The 23,948-nt window shown below is 51.3% G+C and overlaps 1 protein-coding gene and 1 pseudogene across 3 annotated transcripts; one reads left to right on the forward strand and one right to left on the reverse strand.

The window, feature by feature from the left end:
• On the reverse strand, positions 1-23,360 carry Rpap1 (RNA polymerase II associated protein 1). 3 transcript variants are annotated; one of them, XM_059261172.1, is made up of 25 exons: positions 23,250-23,360; positions 20,184-20,440; positions 19,569-19,717; positions 19,231-19,320; positions 16,208-16,328; positions 13,917-14,138; positions 12,077-12,256; positions 10,312-10,427; positions 9,995-10,093; positions 8,981-9,082; positions 8,658-8,825; positions 8,224-8,406; positions 7,971-8,105; positions 7,511-7,681; positions 6,703-6,860; positions 6,131-6,289; positions 5,802-6,003; positions 5,154-5,263; positions 4,745-4,940; positions 3,900-4,052; positions 3,561-3,703; positions 2,084-2,840; positions 795-971; positions 604-663; positions 1-495 (listed from the first exon to the last, which is right to left on the reverse strand). In XM_059261172.1, the coding sequence occupies exons 2-25, from the start codon at positions 20,362-20,364 to the stop codon at positions 346-348; spliced, it is 4,182 nt and encodes a 1,393-aa protein (XP_059117155.1). In that variant the 5' UTR covers positions 20,365-20,440; positions 23,250-23,360; the 3' UTR covers positions 1-345. The 3 variants fall into 3 exon arrangements, with proteins under 3 accessions (XP_059117155.1, XP_059117156.1, XP_059117154.1); XM_059261173.1 differs by having other exon boundaries at positions 12,119-12,256; positions 23,030-23,353; XM_059261171.1 differs by having other exon boundaries at positions 23,030-23,353.
• LOC131909513 (large ribosomal subunit protein eL29-like) lies at positions 14,838-15,358 on the forward strand (annotated as a pseudogene).
• Positions 23,361-23,948: the final 588 nt, after the last annotated feature.

Genomic DNA, 23,948 nt, shown 5'->3' on the forward strand with positions numbered 1-23,948 from the left:
TAGACTAGAAAAGAATTTATTTCAACGGGCAGCAGAGCAATCATACACCCATGTCTGGTAAGGACTGGAAGTGGGTAAGGAGAGGGGACTCAGACTGTTCTGCGCCCACAGTGGGGTAAACAGGTCACCCTCCACTCCTAGCAAAGCCCTCAGAGGCCCCAGATCCTCAGCTCCAGTATCCGGATGTAATAAGAGTTCCTTCTGTTCTAAAAATGGCTCAAACAATGTGCTCTCAGGAAGGCAAGTCCCCCACTTTCCCTTATGGACTGATGCTCTTCTGTAAGAGCAGACTTCCGCTGGCAAGCCCCAGGAGAATATATCCATCTCTAGCTGGTGCCTAGTGCACTACGTCTTGAATCCTCCATTCTGGAGCACCTCTGTGGGCAATGTCTGAAGGTACTGCTGTCTCAGGCGAGGTAACTGGGAATACAGCTCAAAGCCCTCCGGGAGGCTGGAGTTGGGAAGCTTATAGCGGAGGAGATGCTGCCGCAGACCCTGTAGAGAGGGGAAAACCATGAAGTGGGTGGTGAGTCTGTTGAGGTTTGGTTCCTTAAGCCCCAGCCCAGCCCGTATCTTTCACCTTCCTAATCCCCACAACCCTACCTCATCTGCCAGCAGCCACGTTTTCTGAAGCATACTCCTTCGGGCAGCCTTCAGCTCATCCTAGCAGCATAAGAGGGGGATGTGGGACTTAGCCAAGGACTGGTACCCAGCACTGGCCTTGCTTAACACTCACCTCCTCCCCAACTGGCCCACCTGCTCCCCCTCCCTCTGAACACTGGGATGTGACTCACTGAGCTCTTTGGGTCTTGAGAGAAGATGAAACTATTGATGTGAGCCACGACTACAGTGTAGAGGACAGGGCACCAATGTGGGCGGAGTGCGCCGGTAACCAGGGCCCGGAAGTAGAGCTGCAGGAGGGCCAGGCTGTCTTCAGCAGGCTCTGTGTAGCACTCCAAGGGCACAGGCAGCTGCGATGGAGGGAAAGGATATGCTGAGGGCGAGGGCAGACATGAGCATCAGTGGACACTGAGTGACGGCTGGTCACAAGTAACCAAATCCTAAGGGCAGAGAGCAGGCCCTAGAAGGACATTTCCCTTCTTTAGTACATGGATGAAAGCTAAAGAGCAAAGACCAGTGCTGGGGTGTGGCTTAGAGCCCGAGCACCTTCCTGGGATTCATAAAGCCCTGGGTTCCATTTCCAGCACACACACAGTATTGATTTCTTAAGTGTTTTTTGTTTGTTTGTTTGTTTTGTTTTTTCCCCAGACAGGATTTCTCTGTAACATTCCTAGTTGTCTGGAGCTCGATTTTTTGTAGACCAGGCTGGCCTTGAACTCACTGAGATCCACCTGCCTCTGCCTCCCAAGTGCTGAGATTAAAGGCGTGCACTACCACATCTGGCTCTAAAATTTTTTTATTATTTATTTATCATTACTTATTTATTTACTTACTTATTTGGTTTTTGGAGACAGGGTTTCTCTGTGTAACAGCCTTGGCTGTCCTGGAACCACAGAGCTCTGCCTGCCTCTGCCTCCTGAGTGTGGGATTAAAGGCGTGCACCACCATGCCCAGCGTGAGCTTGACCACCCTTTAGGACTTTGTTTCTTAGCCTTATTTCCAGTAAGTGCTCCACAGAAATTTCTCAAAAGAGTCAAACTCTCCCCAGACTTCCACCCCAGGTCAAACCTATCTCCCCCATAACACCTTTTCCTTATGGCAAATCCACTCTGATCGTTTTAAAAATTCTCTGAATTCCGACTTACCAAGCCAAGAATCTGAGTAATTAAGAACAATGGTTCTGATTCTGGTCTCAGCATATCCTTCATCTAGACTGCAGGAGTTTATAAGCAGAAGCCAAACCTTGTTAATATGAATACCTACTCTCTGTCTGCCAGATTCTAGGGAACAGAACACCACGGAAGGGAAAGAGTCCCTTCTATTCTCTACCATCCTGACGCCCTCACAGCCCCCAAGAGGTAAAATGAGGAACCGAGGCCCCCCAAAGCTCCGCACTACTCAGGACTGCCCCAAGGGTCCAGTACGGGGGTCCTAGGCAGACCCTGAAAGGCTGAGCACATACCTGAGTCAGTGGCAGGCCCAGGGCTCGCAGGACTCCCACGTGCTCCCCAAAGAGAGCAAGGCGCAAGGTGACACTGAATCGGCGCTGCAGAGGGAGGAGGACCAGAGCCCCAAACAAGTGGTCCCCAAAGGAGACGGCCTCAAAGTGGTCTAAGAAGCTGGCATAGAGGTCGGGAAAAGACGTCAGGCCAGGGAGCGGGCAGTCCAGGTTGAGGCTTGGCAGGACTTGGGGCTGACAGAGCCGCGCTAAAAGAGCTGCCACCAGATGCTGCACAGGAGTCTCTCGGAATAGCTCGCTGTCCGCCAGGAACACACACATGAGCCGTGCCAGGCGGGCAGCAGGAGGCACAGCCCAGAGGGCCTCAGGACGCCAGCTCTCTAGAACCAGCACCCACTGTAGGACCCGCATGGCGATGCCTACAGAGTCAGCCGCGGGAAGCCCAGAGGGAGTATCTGAAGCCTGATGGTAGAGACGTATCAGCGGCTGGAAGGGCCAGTCGGTGGGCAGCAGTGGCTCCTTGGGCACAGGCAGTAGCAGGCTTGAGACTCGCAGTAGCTCCCCACGGTATAAGGCCTGGGAGGTCAGCAGGCTGGCTCGGGCTGGTGAACAATGGGCCAGGTAGCAGCTGCGGATGCTCGGGAGATCCTGGCAAGCTTGAACTAGGAGGGCCCCTCGTCTACACTGAGGGTCCCCACTGTTCCCTAAGGACAGTCCATCAGAGAAGTCAGCTGCTTCTGGACCACCTGACGCATTTTCCCTGTAACAGGACACAAAAGCCAAAACTGAGGGCTGGGACCATAGCATCTAGACAGCTGCATCAGCTCTCCAGGGTTCCCAGATTCAGTCCTGTGCCTTTCTGCTCCCCTGATAGTCCCTCACACCACAATGTTGCATAGCAGTTAGGAAATGGGACAGAGGCAAGTTGACTTAAGGTTCTGGGCTTGATCTCGAGCTGTGCTGGGACTGAGGTGTGTTCTAGCCAACTCCTAGTTACTTATTTATTTATGAGACAGCCTCATTCTGGTGTTCCAACCAGCTCTTGTTTATTTATTTATTTACTTTTGAGACAGTCTCTTTCTCATGTAGCTGACCTAGAACTTGACAGGTAGCCAAGGCTGGCCTTGAACTCCTGATTTTCTTGCTGCTATCTCCCAAGTGCTGGGATGACAGGTGTGCATCCCCATACCCAGTCCCCACTTGAATCAGAGCCTTGCACATGCCACAGGCGTCTAGTGTTCGGCGGCATCCCCAGCTTATGCACCATTTCTTAGTCACTGTCACACTGTAAAGTCTTATCATTCTTGGGTGGGACGAAGATGAATAGCCTCATCTTCACTTTACTTATACAAATTAAGTATAATACCTGAAAGAAAGAAACTAAAACCTAGGTTTCTTGGCTCCAAGATGCTGTTTGGGTAACAAAATTAAGCAGTATCCAAAAGTGCCAAACACGGATGCCTGAAACCCCTGGACTCACGGCAGGAACTCCAGCCGGAACACACAGCTCAGCAACAGCTCTTGGGCGAGGTATTCACTTCCAGGCAGCAGCCGGCTCAGCAGGGCCAAGGCCATAGCATGGTGGAGGGCAGTCCTGGCGGCTGGCTCTGGCTGCAGTGGTGCCTGGGGAGGAAGACGGTAATTAGTCAGTGCAGGGAGGGCGGCATGGAGCGTGCAAAGAGTGAGGAAGTGGACAGGAAGACGGAGGACATGAACCAGGGACTACGGCCTCAGTAGGAAGGGCACGGCCTACAGAAACAGCCCCGGCAACAGAGGCAGGGGGATAAGTGTGGAATTGACTCTGCAGACAGGAACCCACCACTTTTTGGGCCAAGGAGAGCACCAGGTACTGCAGGTGGTACTCATGGCGCAGGGCCCAGGCAGAGAAGGGTGTGAGCTGTGGTGCAGGCCCAGGAGCCACACACTGGAGAAAGTAGTTCTGGAGTCCCGGGGTAGCCAACACAGCAGCCAGCTGAAGAAACAAGTTTGTTCAGATCTGGAAATTGACTCTAATGTGTTCTAGGGCTCCCGGATTGCTGCCCCTCCCAGCCACTCAGAAAAATAAGGACTCCTTTCTCCTGGTCCCCTCCCCTCCCTTCTCCTGGCCCCCTCCCCCTCCCTTCTTCTGATCCTCTCCCCCTCCCTTCTCCTGGCCCCCTCCCCCTCCCTTCTTCTGATCCCTCCCCCTCCCTTCTCCTGGCCCCCTCCCCCTCCCTTCTTCTGATCCCCTCCCCCTTCCTTCTTCTGGCCCCTCCCCCTCCCTTCTTCTGGCCCCTCCCCCTTCCTTCTTCTGGCCCCTCCCCCTTCCTTCTTCTGGCCCCTCCCCCTTCCTTCTTCTGGCCCCTCCCCCTTCCTTCTTCTGGCCCCTCCCCCTTCCTTCTTCTGATCCCCTCCCCCTTCCTTCTTCTGGCCCCTCCCCCTCCCTTCTTCTGATCCCCTCCCCCTTCCTTCTTCTGGCCCCTCCCCCTCCTTTCTTCTGGCCCCTCCCCCTCCCTTCTTCTGGCCCCTCCCCTTCCTTCTTCTGACCCCCTCCCCCTCCCTTCTTCTGATCCCCTCCCCCTCCCTTCTGCCCCCTCCCCCTCCCTTCTTCTGGCCCCTCCCCCCTTTCCTCCCCCTGCTATCTTGGCCCCATACCTGGCCTCTAAATAGGCACCCAAGGTTTACCTGTCCACAAAGCCCCCTGTGGATCCGGACCAGAGTGTTGAGAAGAGAGAGGAGAGCAGTGAGGAATGGGAAGGGTGAGGCTGAGCCAGCCACACTGAGAGGGGGACAACCTCCTGCACAGCCCAGTGACACCAGGCTGGGGAGAGCTTCAGGAGCAGGAGCACAGGACAGCGGATTGCAGAGCGCGGAGCAGTGCCTGGAGGAGAATGTAGATGCTGAGGAGATTCTGGTCTGGGGGTGCAAGTGGGGACCTGGCTGTGCAGAGCAGGGTTCTCCCCGTGGGAATCTGGGCTTCTTTCAGGCCCGAAAGGGGCCACATCCTGGGATGGACTGGGAAGACAGAGCCAGGAGACCCCCAGGAGAGGGAGTGCCTCCTCCCCACATTCCCCCAGCTGCCCACAGAACATACCTCAAGGAATCCCACAAATGGCCCAGAGAAGCCTGATTCAGCAACGGTAGCAAGAACTCGTCCAACAAGCGCTCCATGTCCTGAAGCCAATCCTCTGGGCACAAGCTCACCTGGAGGAGCGAGAGGGTCCCTGAGCTGACGGCCCAAACACCCATTTACCTAGGCCTGGAGACCTAGACCAGTGTCCTCATGCTAAGAGGGTCCCTGAGCTGATGGCCCAAACACCCGTTTTCCTAGGCCTGGAGACCTAGACCAGTGCCCTCATGCTAAGGGCCACAGCCCGACCTTTCTGAAGGACAGACAGCCCTGAGCTTGCTCTAGTACACAACATCTAGGGGAACATGAGAAGAAAAGACAGAGGCTGAGCTGCTGCTCAGGGTTCTCTGGTCCCACCAACAAGGTTCCTGGGAAACAGAGGTAGGAAGAGACAGGGAGAAGAGAAAAGGAGAGGGTGGGCTCAGTGGAGAAGCAACTGCCTAGCATGTGTGAGGCTCTGGGTGCCAGCCTTCCACTCTCAGGACCTGCCACATTACACATGCCTACCCCAGCCACAGAAAGGGGGGGAGAGGTGCCGACAGAGGACGAGTGGGGAAGAGTCGGACAGGAGGACGTGGGGCATGCAGAACAAGGCGGGCAGGCTGCACTCACCTGCTGGCTCCAGGCCTGATAGTAGGCACTCAGGAACAGCAGGCAGGCACTGGGCACTGGGCCCAGGGCATTCCAGACATCAGGTCTGGGCAGGAACTTCAGGGCCTGCTTTAGACATGGCTCGACCAGTGGCTGAAGTCCAGATACCTGTGTCCAGGTGATTGAAGAAGGGATGGCGGACACATAGGCCTCAGCAGAGCCACTGTCGGAGTGCCAAAAGGGACCAAGGTAAGGATCTGGCCGCCTTGTTCCCTCTAGAGGAGCATTCCCATTTGTCCTGGGGTTGCTGCTGGGCATGCCTGCTGGCAGGCTCAGACAGAGCTGCCTACCTGGTGGATTCAGGATGTGTGCTGCTAGCTGCCAGGGTCAGCTGGGTAAGCAGAGTGAGCAGAGAGGCCATCCGTTGCATGGACAGTGGCCGTGGGGGATGGGTACTGAGCTCTGTAGGCAGTGTCTGCAAGGCCCGCATGAGCACTGGGTACAGCTCCCTGCGGAAGAACAACTGGCCTTCACTGTATGAAGACACCAAGATGAGGCCACAAAGCACAGCCCTGCCAGGAGCTTCAATCTGGTGACAGAGGATCAGGAGGGAGAAAGCCCCAGGACGGAGACACCGTGCAAGGCTGGGTCCTGAAAACTGGGAAGGCTGCAGCCCTTCATGGTTGCCCCCAAAAGGGAACTGGCATCTGACTTCACCAATACACTAAAGCTTTTGTCAAAGACTGCAGTTCATTCTCTTCCCTAGCAGGGACTCCCAAACCATCAGTCAGCACAAATCCCCTCATCACCCTCGGCCTCCCTTCCTTGGGACCTTGAACAAAGCTGAAGGAAGTCACAGGTAAGACTCAAAACGCACCAACAGCAGGGCCCTACGAGAGGCCTACCTCTTGCCTCTCCTCACCTGTAAAGGTCACCACCCTGGCCGTAGGAAGCGACCACGGCCCACAGACGGAGGGCTTCAGTGCTCAGCGTCTCTGCTTCCTCAGGGGGCAAGGCCAGTTCCTGTGGCGCTTCAGCTACAAATCGGCACAGACGGCTCCTGACGTCAAGGCTGCTCAACTGGAGATGAGCAGAGGGTGTGGTGTCAGGATTATCCACCGAGTATCGGGTTCTCTCTTGGAAATGGGCTCAAGCTGCTCCCTCTCTAAGTCTGTGACGCCACGGGGCCTATGGCTCTGGGCGGTGAAAGAACCTCAGCCCCCTCCTTCATCTCTTTTTTTTAATGTTTATTTGGGGCTACAGGTGCTCACATGTCACAGCATGCATACGGAGGTCAGAGGAAACGTGCCCAGTCATTTCTCTCCTCTTCCGTGTGGGTTCTGGAGACTGGCCTCAGGTCTCAGACTTGGCAGCAAGTGCCTTTACCTGCTGAGCCCTCTCACTGGCCAGCGCCCTTTCCTTCTCTTTAGACAGCTTTTGCTAGGTACCTTTTCTGCTTGGCTACAGGTGACGAGTGCCTGCTGCATGCAGCAACACTAGACCAGGTTGGTGTCAGAGAACCCTCCCCACATTATGACACCGGAATAGGTCCAGCAGACCCAGGTGCCCAGGCTCCTGCCTGCTGCTCCTTTCTCTTGAATTTCTAAGCAACTGGACCAGGGAGGAAGGGGAAGGTGGAGTGAGGTAGCTATCAATTCATGGATCATGCTTAATCCAGCCCAAACGAGGCTGGTCTTTGCCCTTCATCTTTTGCCCTGTGTCCTGCTTACCAGCCGGGCAGCAATATTCCTCCCAGCTGAAGCCAGGACTCTTAGCAGTTTCATGGCAGCAGCACAGGGCACTTTGTATAGACTGGAAGTAGGCCCCACCCCCATGGGGGACCAACTGGTAGGCAGGAACTCTTGAACTATGGTGTCTATTAGCCGAGGGCACTCCAGGACCTACAGGAGACAGGAGGAAAAGGGAGGCAAAGAGGATCAAGATGAAGTTCATCAGCTGGGCACAGACCATGGGCTCACGCCTATAATCTTAGTACCCAGATGCTGAGGAAGGATGTCCACAAGTTCCAGGCGAGCATGAGTTATATCATGAGCTCTAGGCCAGCCCTTGCTATAATAAGACCCTATCTCAAAACAACAACAGCAACAAAAATAACAATAACAAACCATAAAATAGAGAAGAACAAGCCCATGGGTTGTCTGTCCATTCAGTGCCCTCCTATCGTCTCACCCTCATAGCTGACTCCAGGGAATGCCGGGCCACGCGGGTAAGCACAGCCAGGATGTCAAGGACCACAGAGGGTCCTGGGCAGGTCACCTCCAGCACATAGCGCAGCCGAGGGAGCAGGTTGGTAGCCAGGAGCCCCTAGGACTCAGAGAAAGAAACCATTGCCACATGAGGTGGAGGTGCAGGTCTTGATGACCCCTCCTGCCCAACAAACCTGCCCGCTAGGTCAAGGACCGCAATGCAGATTGCCCTCTACCTTGATGACATCGTGTCTGGCCAGGTCGGGTGGAGGGCGGCTTTCTTCCTCAGGGGTCTTCTTCTTTGCCTTTTCTGTTGTGGGTTCTTCCTCCTCACCTTCATCCTCTTTGTCCTCCTGGCTGGGCATCAGAGGGAACGCCGAAGCTCCATGATACCAAGAGAAGGTGCTGTCAAGGAGCTCCTGCAGAGGATGGGGCAGAGGTGGGAAGAGAGGGACAGGCAAGAAACAGTTCCGGGATGGTTCCAGGGTAGAGCAAAATTCTCCCTCCCGACACACATAGCAGAGGCAAGGCTCCCAGGCTTGTGGCATTGAGAAGAGGCTGCCACCTGCTCCCTATTCTCCATTCTGCCTGTACAGCCTTGGCAAAGGGCATACCTGGGATGCAGAGCAGAACCCTGCTACCTCCGAACCCGCTCCCATCCCTGACACACCTCATCTCCAGGAGCTACTAGCAGAGTACGAAGAGCCCGGACAGCTGCTGCGATGACCCCGTCTACCCTGTCATCCAGAGAGAAGCGCAGCAGGAAGAGGAAACCAGCATCCAAGAGGAGGCGCAAGATACTGCCCACTAGGCGGTCTCCAAACTCCCCAGCCTGGGCCTTGGGGTTGGGGGATGAGACTCTGATGAAATGCAGAAGTGGTATAGGCCCTTTGCTGACCCATTCCTAGACTGACCCACGGTGAAAAGAAAGTCTACGATCAGGGGTAAGGGATGGGGTGGGACTAGGGAGGACCAGGCCAGCAGTCCACTTACCCTGCCGATGATCTGGGACAACACATGTAACGCCAGTGCTCTCTGCTGGGACACCTGGCTACGGGTCAGGTGGAACAGCTCCTGTAGAGAGTACCCTGCTCTCTGGTGCAGGGACAAAAAGTCAGAAGGAATCGAGACACAGGGTAGTGTCCCCTAAATACCCAGGAGGGTGTCAAGGAAAAGGCAGCTAAGCAAATGATATCTAGTCCTTGCTCTCCTTGGAGCCTCAGGCTGACAAAGAATACAGGACATGCACACAGCAACGGTAGCATAAAGCAAACGGGGATACAGTAGCTGATGTTTGCTTTTGTTCTTAAAGATTTGTTTATTTTATGTATATGGATGTTTTGTCTACTCGTACATCTATCTGTACACCAGCAGAGGTCATCTGATCCCATGAGACTACAGTTACAGATGGTTGTGAGCCACTACATGGGTGCTGGGAATTGAACTCAGGACCTCTGAAAGAGCAGCCGTAGCTGATGTTTAATTTCCAATCAGAAGACAGGTATGGAAAAGGAATCTGTCTCAGTAGGTAGGTACGGCTTCAATGGCCCAGCATGGACTAAGGGTATGGACATTCCTTGGAGTGAGCCCTGTTAGGCTGTGAAAATGGCTATCATGTGGCAGCATCAGCAGAGTGGTAGAGCAGGAGTAAAGGAGGCAGAGCTGGAGGACCTACAGACTGTCCTGCCAAGCTGAGGAACTAGGACCTCATTTTGTGAGCTAAGGAGAGCTGGGAAACGTTCCAAGGTAAGGGGTGGCTTGACTTAGGCCAGAGGAAAACAGGATGGCAGCCCCATGAGAGATGGAATGGCCTAAGGGAAAGCATGCAAGGCCTGGCTTTGAGTTCAGAACAGAGCAAAATGCCAGAGAAGGAACAGCATTTTGACTCTAAGAAACTGTGATAGAAGTCCATGAGCTGGAACAGGGCACACAGGTCAAAGGCAGACCAGAGCTCCTTTGCTGCAGTTGTTAAACACTTGCCAGTCTTCTTTGGGCCCCAGACCTTACCTCTGCCTCTTCTCCATGGTGGTGCAGGCCCAGATGGGTGGGCAGATCCACATCGGGCGCCAGGAGCTCTCCTTGAAGGCTGAATCGGGCCTGCATTCTCTAAGAAAAAGAAAAAGACTTGGGCTTGAAACAGCAGCAACTTCTCAATACTCAACCACCTCAATCTCAGGCATTTTAGGACTCTGACTGGAAATGAGGCTCATTTCCTTAGGGCCAGGCAGGAGATAGGAGAGAAGCTGAGGGCACAGAAGAGCTATTTCTCAAGGCCCAGTTCTGGGCAGAAGAGCAGCAGCCCCATCCCACCTGGCTCCCCTCACCTCCTGTGTCTGCTGCCGCCGGAGCGGGGGCAGGTCCTGGGTCCAGTGGAGCTTCTCCAGCTCAACAGTGTCCATGTGGAGCCACTCTTTGTGGGGGGTCATGGGCAGCTTCAGTGCTAGGGAGAGAGAAGCACAGTGTTCCTCAAGGGGCTTGGCTCACTGGTCTGCAAGATTCCCCAGTGAGCAGCTGCCACAGGCCCTCTGCACTGAATCGAGCAGCTTCTACCCCAGCTACGGCTAAATGGTATGCTTGGGGGCTGGAACCCCTGGGAACTGGGTGAATGATTCAACTACAGCAGACACAGGCAGTCCTGGCTCCAGCCCCTTGCTGGCCCCAAAGACTTGTTCGAAGGAGAAAGAGGAGAAAAGGAAGAGGAGGAGGAACAGAAGAGGAAGACAGGACACCACAGGACAAGGGAGGTACAGCAGTCCACTCTCTGGTTCCAGACTGCTGAAGGACAGGGACAGGGACAAAGAAGAGGTGGCTGCTATGCTGCTCCAGTGGCACAGGATACCACATCCTTCAGCTTCCCCCCCCACCCCCACTCAGCCTGCCTGGCTGGTCCAGCAGTCCTCCAGGAGCAGGAGGTTCCGGGTCATAATTCAATTTTCTCTTTTGTTAATCCCTAATGGAATAATCTTGTTTCTGGGAAATAAGTGTGTCCACTGGCCTCTGCTTCTGGTCTGGCATGTCTGAGGTCCTGCATCAGCTTCTTCTCCCCTCACCCTGGCCCTACCAGCCCTGCAACACTGAGGGAAGAGGATGAAGCAGGAGCTGTGCATCCGCAGCAAGGGCGGGAAGATGGGAGGGAGCCGCAGTCACAGCCTCTCGGGTGACTTCTCGCTGCCTCTTCAGGTGTGGGGAGGAGTAGGGGAAACAGGACAAGTAAGCAGAAGTGTACGCAGGAAGACGTGCCCCAGCAGAGGAGGACTATCCGTGCCAATTTACAGGCACTAATGAAGATCAACATTCCACCTCCCAGGGCAGAGGAGCATCCTCTTCCCCACCAGCCAGGCCAAGGAGAAAGCAGGGTTTTTCTACTATTTTTTCTTTTTTTACGTTTATTTATTTTGTGTATGAGGGGTAGGTGTGTATGTGTGTTACAACATGTGTGTTGGGAGCTGCTTTTCTCTTCCACCATGTAGGCTCCAGGGATCTACCTCAGGCTGTCAGGCTTGGTGGCAAGCACCTTTATTCTCTGAGCCATCTTGTCAGCCCACTCCCCTCTTTTGTAGCCTTGGATGTCCCGGGACTTGATATGGAGACATCGGGCTGGCCACAAACTCATAGATATCCCCCTGCTTCTGCCTCTCCAGGGTGCTGGAATTAAAGACGTGCGCCACCACACCTGGCTATTCTCCTTTTTGCTCTCTACTCTTTTTCTTTTGTTCTTTTTTGTTTTGTTTTGTTTTGTTTTTTGAGACAGGGTTTCTCTGTGTAGCTTTGTGCCTTTCCTGGGACTCACTTGGTAGCCCAGGCTGGCCTCGAACTCACAGAGATCCGCCTGCCTCTGCCTCCCGAGTGCTGGGATTAAAGGCATGGGCCACCACCACCTGGCTTTTTTTTTTTTTTGGTTTTTCAAGACAGGGTTTCGTTGGTAGCCTTGACTGTCCTAGAACTCATTTTGTAGACCAGGCTGGCCTCGAACTCACAGAGATCCAGCTGGCTCTGCCTCTCGAGTGCTGGGATTAAAGGTGTGCACCATCACTGGCCCCCTTTCCTCTCTGCTCTTATCCATCAAAAGATGTTATCTCTCCTCCACACCTGGGGCTCTCAGCTCCAGCTTGTCCTCCTTCCTGGACTCACTGGCAGAAGTTGACACGATGGGCTCTTCTTTAGTGACAGGAACTGTGGGACTTCCTGGGCTCTGCTCCTTGGTGGCCTTTGTTCCTGCTTGCTCCAAGGCATTGCCATGAGATCTCAAGAAGGCAACCAAGCTGGGGTCTAGGGTAAAGGTGGAGAGAGTAAGAAGCAGGGTGGGTACTCCTGAGCCTCCTGCACACCTGACACCTGCTTAAAGTCTCCCAGCTCTGGGTGCCAAGGACAAGACAAACTGCTTCCCCCCACAGCCCAGGACCCCCGCACTCTCCTGTGGCTCTCTAATGACCTTGCCAGCCCACACCTGTACAGCCCCTGGGGCCTGACTATCCCCCATAGCCCCTGCTCTCCAGTCCTTTGGTCCCGGTTCCCATGCCTGAGCCTCAGCTTGCCACCAGGTCAAGTCTGAAGTAGCTGTGGTTTACAGGATGTTGAATAGAGCCCATTTCTTTCATTTTTTTCTCAGTCAGTTTGCACATACATTTACTAAAACTGAACATATGTTACGTAAGTGCTCAATATACAGTGGGGAACAGGACTGACTAGGAGAAAGGTGCAGCACACCACCCTATCATGTACAACAGGAATACTGTAGTTACACCAGGTGATGAAGTATGGCTGTAATAAAGCACAGCGTGATCTACAACAGGCAGAACAGTCACATAATGGGGCTGGGGGCTAGACCAGTGAGAAGCACTAAATCTTATACTTAATCCTGTATTTGTGTCTTAATCCAATCCACAGGACCAGACGTATAAAGCACCTTGCCTGGCATGTGCAAGACTCGGGTTTCAACTGCAGCACTCCCCTACGTCCCCCCAGTCAATCCATTCTGCAGTCCTCACCATCTATGTGACCTGTGGAGAATTTCCTATATTTCTGAGGCTCATATTTTTCCCCTTTTGAGGAATTCTTTGTTTTAAGTTGTCACAGGAGATATGGGGAGGTTGTCTGTGCCATGGTGCACATGTGGGGTCAGAGGACAACTTAGTGGGATCAGTTCTCTCTTCCACCTTCACAGGGTTCCAGGAATCAAACCCTGGTCATCCGGCTTGCTCAGCAAGCACCCTTACCCACTGAGCCATCTCAGAAGCTTCACGTTTTCTGTAGGTGAAGCGGAAGGGTCTCACTGAGACAGCAGGCCTCAAACTAGCCATGGAGCTGGGCATGAACTCTGGTCCTCCTCCCTCCACCTCACAAGCGCTGGGGTTAAAGGCCTGTGGCACCCTGAGCAGCAGAGTCACGGATGCTTTTGGTTTTGAGACAGAGTTTCTCTGTGTAGCCTGGGCTGCCCTGGAACTCTGTAGACCAGGCTGGCCTCGAACTCAGAGATCCACTTGCTTCTGCCTCGTGAATGCTGACATTAAAGGTGTGCAGTCCCACTGCCCAGCTTTTTTTTTTTTTTTCCATTAGTAAAATTAAGTTAATACCGTATCTATCCCAGGGGTAGAGGAATAGTTTAAGGACAAAACAGAAGAAATGCACGAAAGTATTCATCATACAGCACATCAGTTTCCAATGCCACTAAGTAAGTAAGTATTCGAAACACGTCTGACCTATACTTGTACATACTTTAGGGGCTCACTGCTTCCCTCCTTTAGGAGCTGGCGGTACAGTTCAGTGGTATGGCATTTGCCTAGAATATGTAAGGACCAGGGTTCAATTCCAACTACCAAAATAAACAAGCAAACACACAGCGAAGTGCCTGGCCCTCACAGAAGGCCTTCCCCAACAATGGACAGCTCTTCCTTAGCTTGGCCCCAGCGAGAAGACCTAGCACCCATACCAAGTTGAGCCAGTAACTGCTGCTGCTCCTTCAGGATCTCCTCAGGATCCATGGCCTGCAGTCTTGCGACATTCTCTTCGTGGATGGTCTGGACTTCCTGCTCAGCCGCCTGGCTCCTCAGCCCCTTCCCTGTGACCAGATTCGATCTGTGGAAGTCATGGCTGCCCCCTAGAAACTGGCTGCCTTTGTCCCTGGAGGAGGGTGGCTCAGAGGGCACAGCACCTGAAAGAAGTGTACAGTTTTATTACTCTGCCCTCCTGGCTCTCCCTGGACCCTCTGGTCTCTTCAGTAAGGCAGCTAGTCCCACTGGACACAAAATGGAAACCACACAGCAGTCCAGGCCTTCTGGAGAGGCAAGGTGGTAGCTTCTCATTCATTCCTCACTTAAGACTTATATGGGAAGACTTCCCTCCGAGCCATCAGATCCTGACATAGCCACCTATCACCACTTTACCTCAGGCTCTTCCACTAGGAATTCAATCATTAATGAAAACTTGGTCAATAGCTTTTACAGTCTCTATCAGACACTTCTAACCCACCCACCCCCAATACTCACTCTTCACCAATGAGCCATCTCTCCAGCCCCAGTGCCTGGGTTTTTAATACTGTAGATGATGTAGCACTCAAGGATTAGAGGCAGAATTAATTACTCGCCCTCCCTTAGTAGTTTCTATATGAAATCAATTAAAAGTATGCTTGAAGGAGTTGTAGAACAGGCTACCCTCAAACTCAGAGATCCACCTGCCTCTGCTTCCTGAGTGCTGGGACTAACGGTGTGGACCACCACACCCAGCTGTTAGTTATTCTTTCTTTATTTAAAAAAATTCTTGCCAGGTGGTGGTGGCACATCCTTTCAATCCCAGCATTTGAGAGGCAGAAGCAAGCAGATCTTAGTGAATTAGAAGCCAGCCTGCGCTCTTTCTCTTCCGGTCCCAGGCGCTTCGGGAGGCGCGGGTTACTGTTCCGACATGGCCAAGTCCAAGAACCACACCACACACAACCAATCTCGAAAATGGCACAGAAATGGTATCAAGAAACCCCGGCCACAAAGATACGAATCTCTTAAGGGGGTGGACCCCAAGTTCAGTTCCTGAGGAACATGCGCTTTGCCAAGAAGCACAACAAGAAAGGCCTGAAGAAGATGCAGGCCAATAACGCACAGGCAGTGAGTGCGTGTGCAAAGGCAGTGAGTGCGCGTGCAGAGGCCACCAAGGCCCTTGTGAAGCCCAAGGCGGTTAAGCCCAAGATGCCAAAGGGCCCCAGCCGCAGGCTCAGCCGTCTCGCTTTCATCGCTCACCCCAAGCTCAGGAAATGGATTAGAAGCTACATGGCCAAGGGTCGTAGGCTCTGCCAGCCAAAGCCCAAGGCTCAAACCAAGGCAGAGGCCTCAGCTCCAGCTCAGGCTCCCAAAGGTGCCCAGGCCCCTGTGAAGGCCCCATAGAAAAGGCTTCTGTCTGCCAGACAGATGGACTGGTGTGACACACCTACACACTATTTGCAGATGATCAGGACCCCATGCTGTTTTTACAAATAAACTTGAGGCAGGATCTGTTAAAAAAAAAAAAAAAAAAAAAAAAAGAAGAAGCCAGCCTGCCTGGTCTGCAAAGTAAGTTCCAGGATAGCCAGGCTTATTCAAAGAAAAACTACAACAAACAAACAAAGACCCCAAAACAACAACAAAAAACAAAACACCTAATAAAAATAATTCTTTTCTTTATTTTTAAGATTTATTTAGTCTATGCGCTGGAGAGATGGCTCAGAGGTTAAGAGCACCGACTGCTCTTCCAGAGGTCCTGAGTTCAATTCCCAGCACCCACATGGTGGCTCACAACCATCTGTAATGAAATCTGCCACCCTCTTCTATGTACATAATAAATAAATAAATCTTTAAAAAAAAAAAAGATTTATTTAGTCTAGAACTGGAGTTATGAATAGTGGTGAGTCACCATGTAGGTGCTCAGAACTGAACCTGGACCTCTGCAAAAAAAGACAGAAGGAAAGAAAGAACAAATAAACGTACATTTGAGAGGCTGGGGCTGGGGCTCTGCTGCTAACATGCACATCCTTACTAATACACGAAGCCCTGCGTTTGACCCCTTGAACCGTATAAACTGGGCATGGTGGCCATGGGAAGCAGGAGGGGCACAATTTTAAAGTCATCCTCCATTACAGGCGAGCTCAGACTGGAATCCATCAGACCTACCTCTGCCCCATCCCACCACAGGCAGAAATACAAAGTATATTTATAAGGGACAAAAAAGACCAAATGCAAGCATTTCAGCAGCACTCACCCTCTGGTGGGTCTAGGCTGGGGACGACTTCCCCAGCTGCTGGGACCCTGTTTTCAGTCACCCTCCTGGCTGCAATCTCTTGGGCAAAGATGCTCCTCTTACCCGATGCTGCCGATTTCCCCTACAAGACAAAGAGAAAAACCTAAGCTGTTGATATTAATTACCTGCTCTTCCTTAGCTCCTTAACCAAGGCTTTGGAACAAAGAGGAAAGAAACTGGGGCTGGAGAGATGGCTTAGAGGTGAAGGGCACTGCCCATTCCTCCAGAGGTCCTGAGTTCAATTCCCAGCACCCACATGGTGGTTCACAACCATCTATAGTAAGATCTGGCACCCTCTTCTGGAGCGCAGGGACACATGCAGGCAGAACACTGTATACATAATAAATAAATAAATTTAAAAAAAAAAAAAAAAAAAGAGGAAAGAAACTTTCTCAGAAAAAGTAGAACTTCTGGGATATGGTGGTACACATCTAAAAGCCAGCGCTCTGGAGGTACAGGCAGAAAGAGCAGGAGTTCAAGACATCCTCTGCTACACAGCAAGTCTGAAGCCAGACTGAGAGGTGAGACCTTGTGTCAAAAGAAAAAGGAGGAACAGCAAGATGGCTAAGCTGGTAAGGGGACCTGAAGCCTGACCACGTGGGTTTGATCCAGGGACCCACAGGTTGGAAGGACACAACTGACTCCCACAAGTTCTCTTCTGATCTCTATACCCAGGTATGAACACACCACACATACAAACACACACATACACACACACACACACACACACACACACACACACACACACACTAAGTGAAAGTATTTGCTCTGGCCAGGCAGTGGTGGCGCACGCCTTTAATCCCAGCACTCGGGAGGCAGAGTCAGGCGGGTCTCTGTGAGTTCGAGGCCAACCTGGGCTACAGAGTGAGTTCCAGGAAAGGCGCAAAGCTACACAGGGAAACTCTGTCTCAAAAAACAGTATTTGCTCTGTAAACAGGAAGACCTGAATTTGAACTCCCCATAACCCATGTAAAACTGGGCACAATTAGCACACATCTGTAATCCCAGTACTTCTTTTTTTTTTTTTTTTTTTTTTTTGGTTTTTCGAGACAGGGTTTCTCTGTGTAGCTTTGCGCCTTTCCTGGAACTCACTTGGTAGCCCAGGCTGGCCTCGAACTCACAGAGATCCGCCTGGCTCTGCCTCCCGAGTGCTGGGATTAAAGGCGTGCGCCACCACCGCCCGGCAATCCCAGTACTTCTAAAGCAAGATGGGGAATAGAGACAAAAGAATCCCTGGAAATTCAAAGGCCATCTAAGGCTGGGTATGGTGGTGAACACCTTTAATCCCGGTACTTGGGAGGCAGAGGCAGGAGGATCTCTGTGAGTTCAAGGCCAGTCTGGTCTATCCAGTGAGTTCCAGGTCAGCCAAAACTACATAGAGACCCTGTCTCAAAACACAAAACAAGCCCAAAGGCCATCTAGTCTGACATGCAAAGCTGGGAACAACGAAGATTAGAAGGCAGGGAAAGACGCCTGAGGTGGTCCTCCGACCTCCAGAGTTCACACATACAAACGTGTGCATACACACCAGACACTCATGTACACTCTCACGCCAACAGAAAAAGGAAGGAAGCAGGACTTGGACAGTGGACAGAGATCAGGGTGCACTGTCTGCCCAGCAGCAGGAAGTACACTGCATTCAGTTCCCAGCACTGCAAAAGAAACCATGTGATTCCAACACTTAGGAAGGTTGAGGGAAAAAAAATTCCTGTGAGTCTGAGGCCAGCCTCCTACTGAAACTGTCTCCAAAAAGAGAGAGAGAGAAAAAAGTGGGGTGTGGCTGAACAGATGGCTCAGTGGTTAGCAGCACTTGCTGCTCTTGTAGAGGGCTTGAGTGCAGCACCCACAAAGTGGCTCACAACCATCCATTAACTTCGGTTCCATGGGTTCAAAACCCTCTTCTGATCTCCATGGGCACCAGGCTTGAATGTGGTGTACTTACATACATGCATGCTGGCAAAACACCCGTACAGACAAAAGTGAAATTTTTAAGAGGATTGGAGAGACGGCTCTGCAGTTAAGAGCACTCGCCATTCTTCCAGAAGCCTCAAGTTCAATCCCCAGCACCCTCCTCAGGCAGCTTAGAAGAGCTGATAACTCACTTCTGTGGACACCAGCACTTGTGTGCACATGCTCATCCATCCATACACATACTTTAAAAAAACATTTGTTTTGAGACAGTGTTTCTCTGTGTAGCCCTGGCTGTCCTAGAACATGCTCTATAGATCAGGCTGGCCTTCAACTCACAGAGATCCGGCTCCCTCTGCCTCCAGAGTGCTGGGGCCAAAGGTGTGTACCACCACATCCAGCTTAGTTTTAAAATAAAAAAGAGCTTTCCCCAAGTACCTACAGAAGATTTATCCTGAGACTCACTCACTCTCCAAGCACTACCTGTGCTGGATAGTATTTGCCAAGGGACACAAGCTAGAGCCATCTGAAAGGAGGGAACCTCAATTGAGAAAATGCTTCCATAAGATCCATCTGTAGCGGGCAGGAGAGATGGCTCAGGGTTAAGAGCACCCACATGGCAGCTCACAACTGTCTGTAACTCCAGTTCTAGAGGATCTGACACCTTCACACAGAGTATATGCAGGCAAAACACCAGTGCACATTAAATAAAGAAATCTTAAAAAAAAAAAATCTATCCATAGGGCATTTTCTTAATCAGTGACTAATAGGGGAGGGCCCAGCCCATTGTGGGTAGTGTCATCCCTGGGCTGGTGGACTTGGGATCTATAAGAAAGCAAACTGAGCAAGACATAAGGAGCAAGCCAGTAAGCAGCACTCCTCCATGGCCTCTGCAACAGCTTCTGCGTCTGGGTTCCTGCCTGTTTACATTCCTGTCCTGACTTCCTTCACTGATGAACTATGATATGGAAAGGTAATTAAAATAAACCCTTTCATCCCCAGGCTGCTTTGATCATGGTGTTTTGCTGCAGCAATAGAAACCCTAACTTGGACCCACCTAAGGTGCCCTTGCTCACCTGTCTCTCCTGGGAGCGATGGAACACAGGGGGGAAAGCCACACCACTGGGCACGGGCAGAGTCACAGCGACTGAACTTGTATCTCGTTCCTGTGGCAACAAAACACAAAGGAATGAAGACGCACAGGTTTCTCCAGGCTGAACCCTATTCCACTGGCCCCAGGACCCTCACTCCAGGGGTTCAGGAACCTACGCTGGATCTGCTCTAGGTAGTTCTAACCTAGCCCTAACCCTGACTGCAGAGTGGAAAAGTCTACCTTTCTGCAGCACCCTCTGCTCATAAACCCCTTTCTTCCCCAAACGGGATGCCCTGCCCACCCAGCTGGGCTAACACATACAATAATTTTAGACAAGACAGCGGTGATGTGCTGGTCATGCCTACTCAGCCTCTCCTCAGGGTCTTCATCCTGCGGCAGCGGGTGGCCAGGGCTGGCTCTAGCTCTCTTTGCAGGAGCGGGCACCAGAGATGGGGGCAAATCCGGGAGATCTGAAAGAAAGAACCCAGATATTGAGTATATTCACACTTTTCTAAGAAGATATCTGGGTTGGAGGCAGCCGCAAATAACAAGACAGCTACTCTGGGCCCTGGCTCAAGCTGTGCTATCTTGGGTATGACATTAACCTCTCTGAACCTCAGTTTCTTCATCTATATAATGGAGCTGTAGAGCTGCAGAGCTGCGTGTGGTGCACAGCTGGTCTCCCAGTATCTGCAACCTTAGGCAGAAGATTGCCACAAGTTCAAAGTCAGTTTGTACTAAATACTGAGCTCTAAATAAGCTCGAGCCCCAGAGTGAGACCCTTTCTCACAAACAAAATAGAATACTAAAAAACAAAAATAAAACAAAATTTCAGCAACAGAGGTTACAGCTGGAGCAGAATTCAGCCACCTCAGGGTAGAAGCGGGCCCTCAGGCTGACCCCTCTCTCCTCACGCCCATGCCTGCAGGCACTCACTGTCCAGGGTCACCACATCCCGGTGGTCCCGGAGCGGAAGCTGCTCCGGATGAGCATCACCACGTCTCCGACTTCCTTTCACCAGCTGCACTGCTGGAGCTGCACCAGCCTTGAGGAACTGACTCTGGAAGCGCAGTAGGTCCACCTCAGACTCCCCAGGCTTCGGTCTGGACAGCATCATGGCTCTCAAGCTCTACCCTTTGTATGACTCCTTCCAGTACGGCTTTCTTGGAGTGGAGACTCACTCTCACTCACCCCTGAAAGCAATAAAACAACAGCCTTCATAACTGAGCACAGGTCATCTTCGGGTTTTCATGAGTTCATGTGAACCCACTCCTCATCGCTATTTCCTCCTCCATCAGCACCCCCCGGCCAACAATCCAGTAAAATTATTTACAGGCAAGACAAGGGTGGCAGCACACACCTGGAACCCCAGCACTTGGGAGTGAAGCCAAGAGGGTAAAGAGTTCAAGGTTATCCTTGCCTACACAGTAAGTAGTTCAAAAGCCAGCCTGAGATACATGAAACCCTGTATCAAAAAACAAACAAGAGTGGGCGTGGTGGTGCACCACTTGGGAGGAAGAGGTAGGTGGGTTTCTGTGAGTTTGAGGCCAGCCTGGTCTACCTAGTGAGTTCCAAGACAGCCAAGGCTACATAGTAAAACCCTGTCTCAAAAAAACCCAAAACAGCCAGGCGGTGGTGGCGCACGCCTTTAATCCCAGCACTCAGGAGGCAGAGGCAGGAGGATCTTTGTGAGTTCGAGGCCAGCCTGGTCTACAGAGCGAGATCCAGGAAAAGGCGTAAAGCTACACAGAGAAACCCTGTCTCAAAAAAAACCAAAAACCAAAACAAACAAACAAACAAAAAACCCAAAACAACAACCAAAAAGGATATATAGCCAATTTAGGTTATATACAATCTGTGGGTGACAAAATTCTCAAAATATTCTCAAATTAGATGATATTGGTAGCAATCTTACATATGTACTAAAAAGCCACTGAATTGTGTACTTTAAAAAGATAAATTCGGGGTTGGGGATTTAGCTCAGTGGTAGAGTGCTTGCTTAGCAAGCACAAGGCCCTGGGTTCGATCCTCAGCTCAAAAAAAAAAAAAAAAAAAAGTTAAATTCACCAGGTGTAGTGGCACGTGCCTTTAGGGAGGCAAAGGCTGGTGGATCTCTATGAATTTGAGGTTCGTTTGGTCTACACAGAGAGAATTTGTCAAAGAAAATAAACAAATAGGGGCTGGAGAGATAGCTCAGCGGTTAAGCATATTGACTGCTCTTCCAAAGGTCCTGAGTTCAATTCCCAGCAACCACATGGTGGCTCACAACCATCTGTAATGAGATCTGGTGCCCTCTTCTGGTCTGCAGCCATATATGCAGGCAGAACACTGTATACATAATAAATAAATCTTTAAAAAAAAAAAAAAAAAAAAGAAAGAAAGAAAATAAACAAATAAATCAACAAATGCTCAATGGCTCAACCAGCAAAGAAAGGCACTTGCTGCCAAGCCTGGCAACCTGAATTCAATCCCCAGCCCACACAGTCTAAAGAGAGAACCAACTCCTGCAAGCTGTTCCCTGATCTCCACAAGTACACTGGCATGTGTGCCTATTGCCACAAAATACATTAAAGAGATAATGTAATAAAAATAAATGTAAAAATACGGCACATGGGAGAGCCCAGTATGCTAGCCATTTTCTAACAGCTAAGGGCAATAAGAAGCAAGGAGATACTAGCCAGGTAGATCAGATCCTAACACTGCCGAACAATAATGTATTCCCTTTACTCTTCGTCCAATGCTATGCAGGATCAGATGTGATAACTATAGTTATGAGGCCAGTATAGAAAACATCCCTAACACAAGGGCTAAAGGGGACAGAAATGTCAAAACAATCACGTGAGTGTGTAACTTAAAGGATAGTACCAAAAGTCATCTGTGATTGGCTATGCCTATAACCCCAGCACTCAGGAGGTTAAAGCAGGATTGAGAGCTTTAGGACGGTTTGTGCGATAATATAACAAAACCTTGTCCCAAAAAAGGAAAAAACAAAACCAAATAATATTACCCCTAAAAAACTTTTTGAGTTTTCTCTGGGCTGAGTGGTGTACAAAAGTCTATAAATGTTCACAGCTATAATCACAGCTCTCCAGGTCTACATAGTTAGCTCTAGGACTACCTGGATGACAGTGTGAGACCATCTCAGGGAAAAAAAAAAAAAAGAGCTAGACTAGGCTACTAGGCTAGGAGACACTGTGTGTGTGTGTGTGTGTGTGTGTGTGTGGTGTAGGTCAGTAACATAGTGCTTGCCTAGTATGCATAAGGCCTTGGTTTCATTGTGCAGTAAACACACACACACACACACACACACACACACACACACACACGGCTGTTGTGGGTAGTTTAGCAGTAGTGTTAGAAATCAGTAAGTCAGAAATCAAATACCAGCTCCACTACTTATTAGAGTAAAATTAGGCAAATTATTTACGCTATTCCAAATTCAGTTTCAACTGTAAAATGCACAGGGCTGGGACACCGGTAATCCTAGCATTTGGGAAGTGGAGGCAGGAGGATCAGGAGTTTCAGGTCAGCCTGGGATAAATGAAACCTTTCAAAACAACAACAGCAAAAGATTATTGCACGAAACGTGCCTACCACAGTACCTGTTATATAAACCCCGGTGAATGAAAATAGCTAGTTCCGTGCTACGGAAAGAAGCCAATGTACTCCCCCACAATCTCCAGGAGAGATTTGTGTAAAATCAATTTGTGCTACACGTTACACCCTGAATCACAATAAGGATAGTTCCTACAAATTAACTCGGAAGCGAAGGAAAAACTAACCATGGATTTACTGGGTTTTCGAATTGCTTCTTACACCGCAGCCTTTACTTTGACGACACAACCTGTCCGGAGACTGCGCCTAAGACTCTAGCCAAGCATCTTGGGTCACACCCGTCAGCCACCGAAAATGAAGGGCTGTGCCCCGGGTCTGTGTAACACAGGGGTCTCAGCCACTGCTGTGCAAAGACTCCCAAGCAGGTTATGACAAATAATCTGACACCTTGCTCCTGGGTTCTCCGCCTGAGCCACTTGAAGCGGGTCTCTGCAGCCAGCCACCTACTCCAACGACGAAACCCTGGGCGCCGCCATCTTGCCCGTGCGGAGCCGCACTTCCGCCGCCGCTAAAGTTCAGCTTCCGCCGAGCAGCCTGGCCTGCGGCGATCTGGCTTGGCCGCTGGCGCTCTAAGGCTCCCTGTCCCGCGTTGAACCTGAGCCCCAAGCAGCGAAGCCTGCGGCATCTAATCTCTGTACAGACACTTGGAACACGCGCGTTTGGTGTACTGCACCCAGGCCTTTCCACACACACAGCACTGCTGGCAGAGGCAAATGCTGGCACAGATGTCCTTCTGCACTCACCACCGTGCTTAACTGCATCCTATTTTCCAGCGCCAGTGCTCGCAGTCAGCATACAAAAGCCTGCACACACGCTAACGTGACCTCCCTAGTGTGCTGACAGCCAGAAGGTAACCAACCGTGAGAGGAACACAAAGAATGCAACACACCCAGAGAGCGCTGTAAGAATTGGGGTGTTGGAGAGAAGACCGGAAAGAAAAGGACCTTGTCATCAAGGTTACCCGCTTCCTAAGCATCTTGCCTTTGTTCATGCCAGTCTCCCTTCTTGGGAATTCAACCCCCTTCCCCTGCCACCCCCTCCCAAAAAGTCTTTCCCCTTTAAGGTCTAGCCAGGGTCAACAGTAAA

The sequence above is a fragment of the Peromyscus eremicus genome, chromosome 4 (genome assembly GCF_949786415.1).
Source record: "Peromyscus eremicus chromosome 4, PerEre_H2_v1, whole genome shotgun sequence".
In the NCBI taxonomy this organism is placed as follows: domain Eukaryota; kingdom Metazoa; phylum Chordata; class Mammalia; order Rodentia; family Cricetidae; genus Peromyscus; species Peromyscus eremicus.

Excerpts from the sequence above, each read along its gene's own strand:
- Rpap1 (XM_059261172.1), bottom strand. The coding sequence starts at position 20,364 with ATGATGCTGTCCAGACCGAAGCCTGGGGAGTCTGAGGTGGACCTACTG. Across the intron at positions 6,004-6,130 it reads ACACATCCTGAATCCACCAG|TGGCTCTGCTGAGGCCTATG; the intron begins GTAGGCAGCTCT and ends GCACTCCGACAG. Across the intron at positions 3,704-3,899 it reads TCTCCTTGGCCCAAAAAGTG|GCACCACTGCAGCCAGAGCC; the intron begins GTGGGTTCCTGT and ends CTTCCTCCCCAG.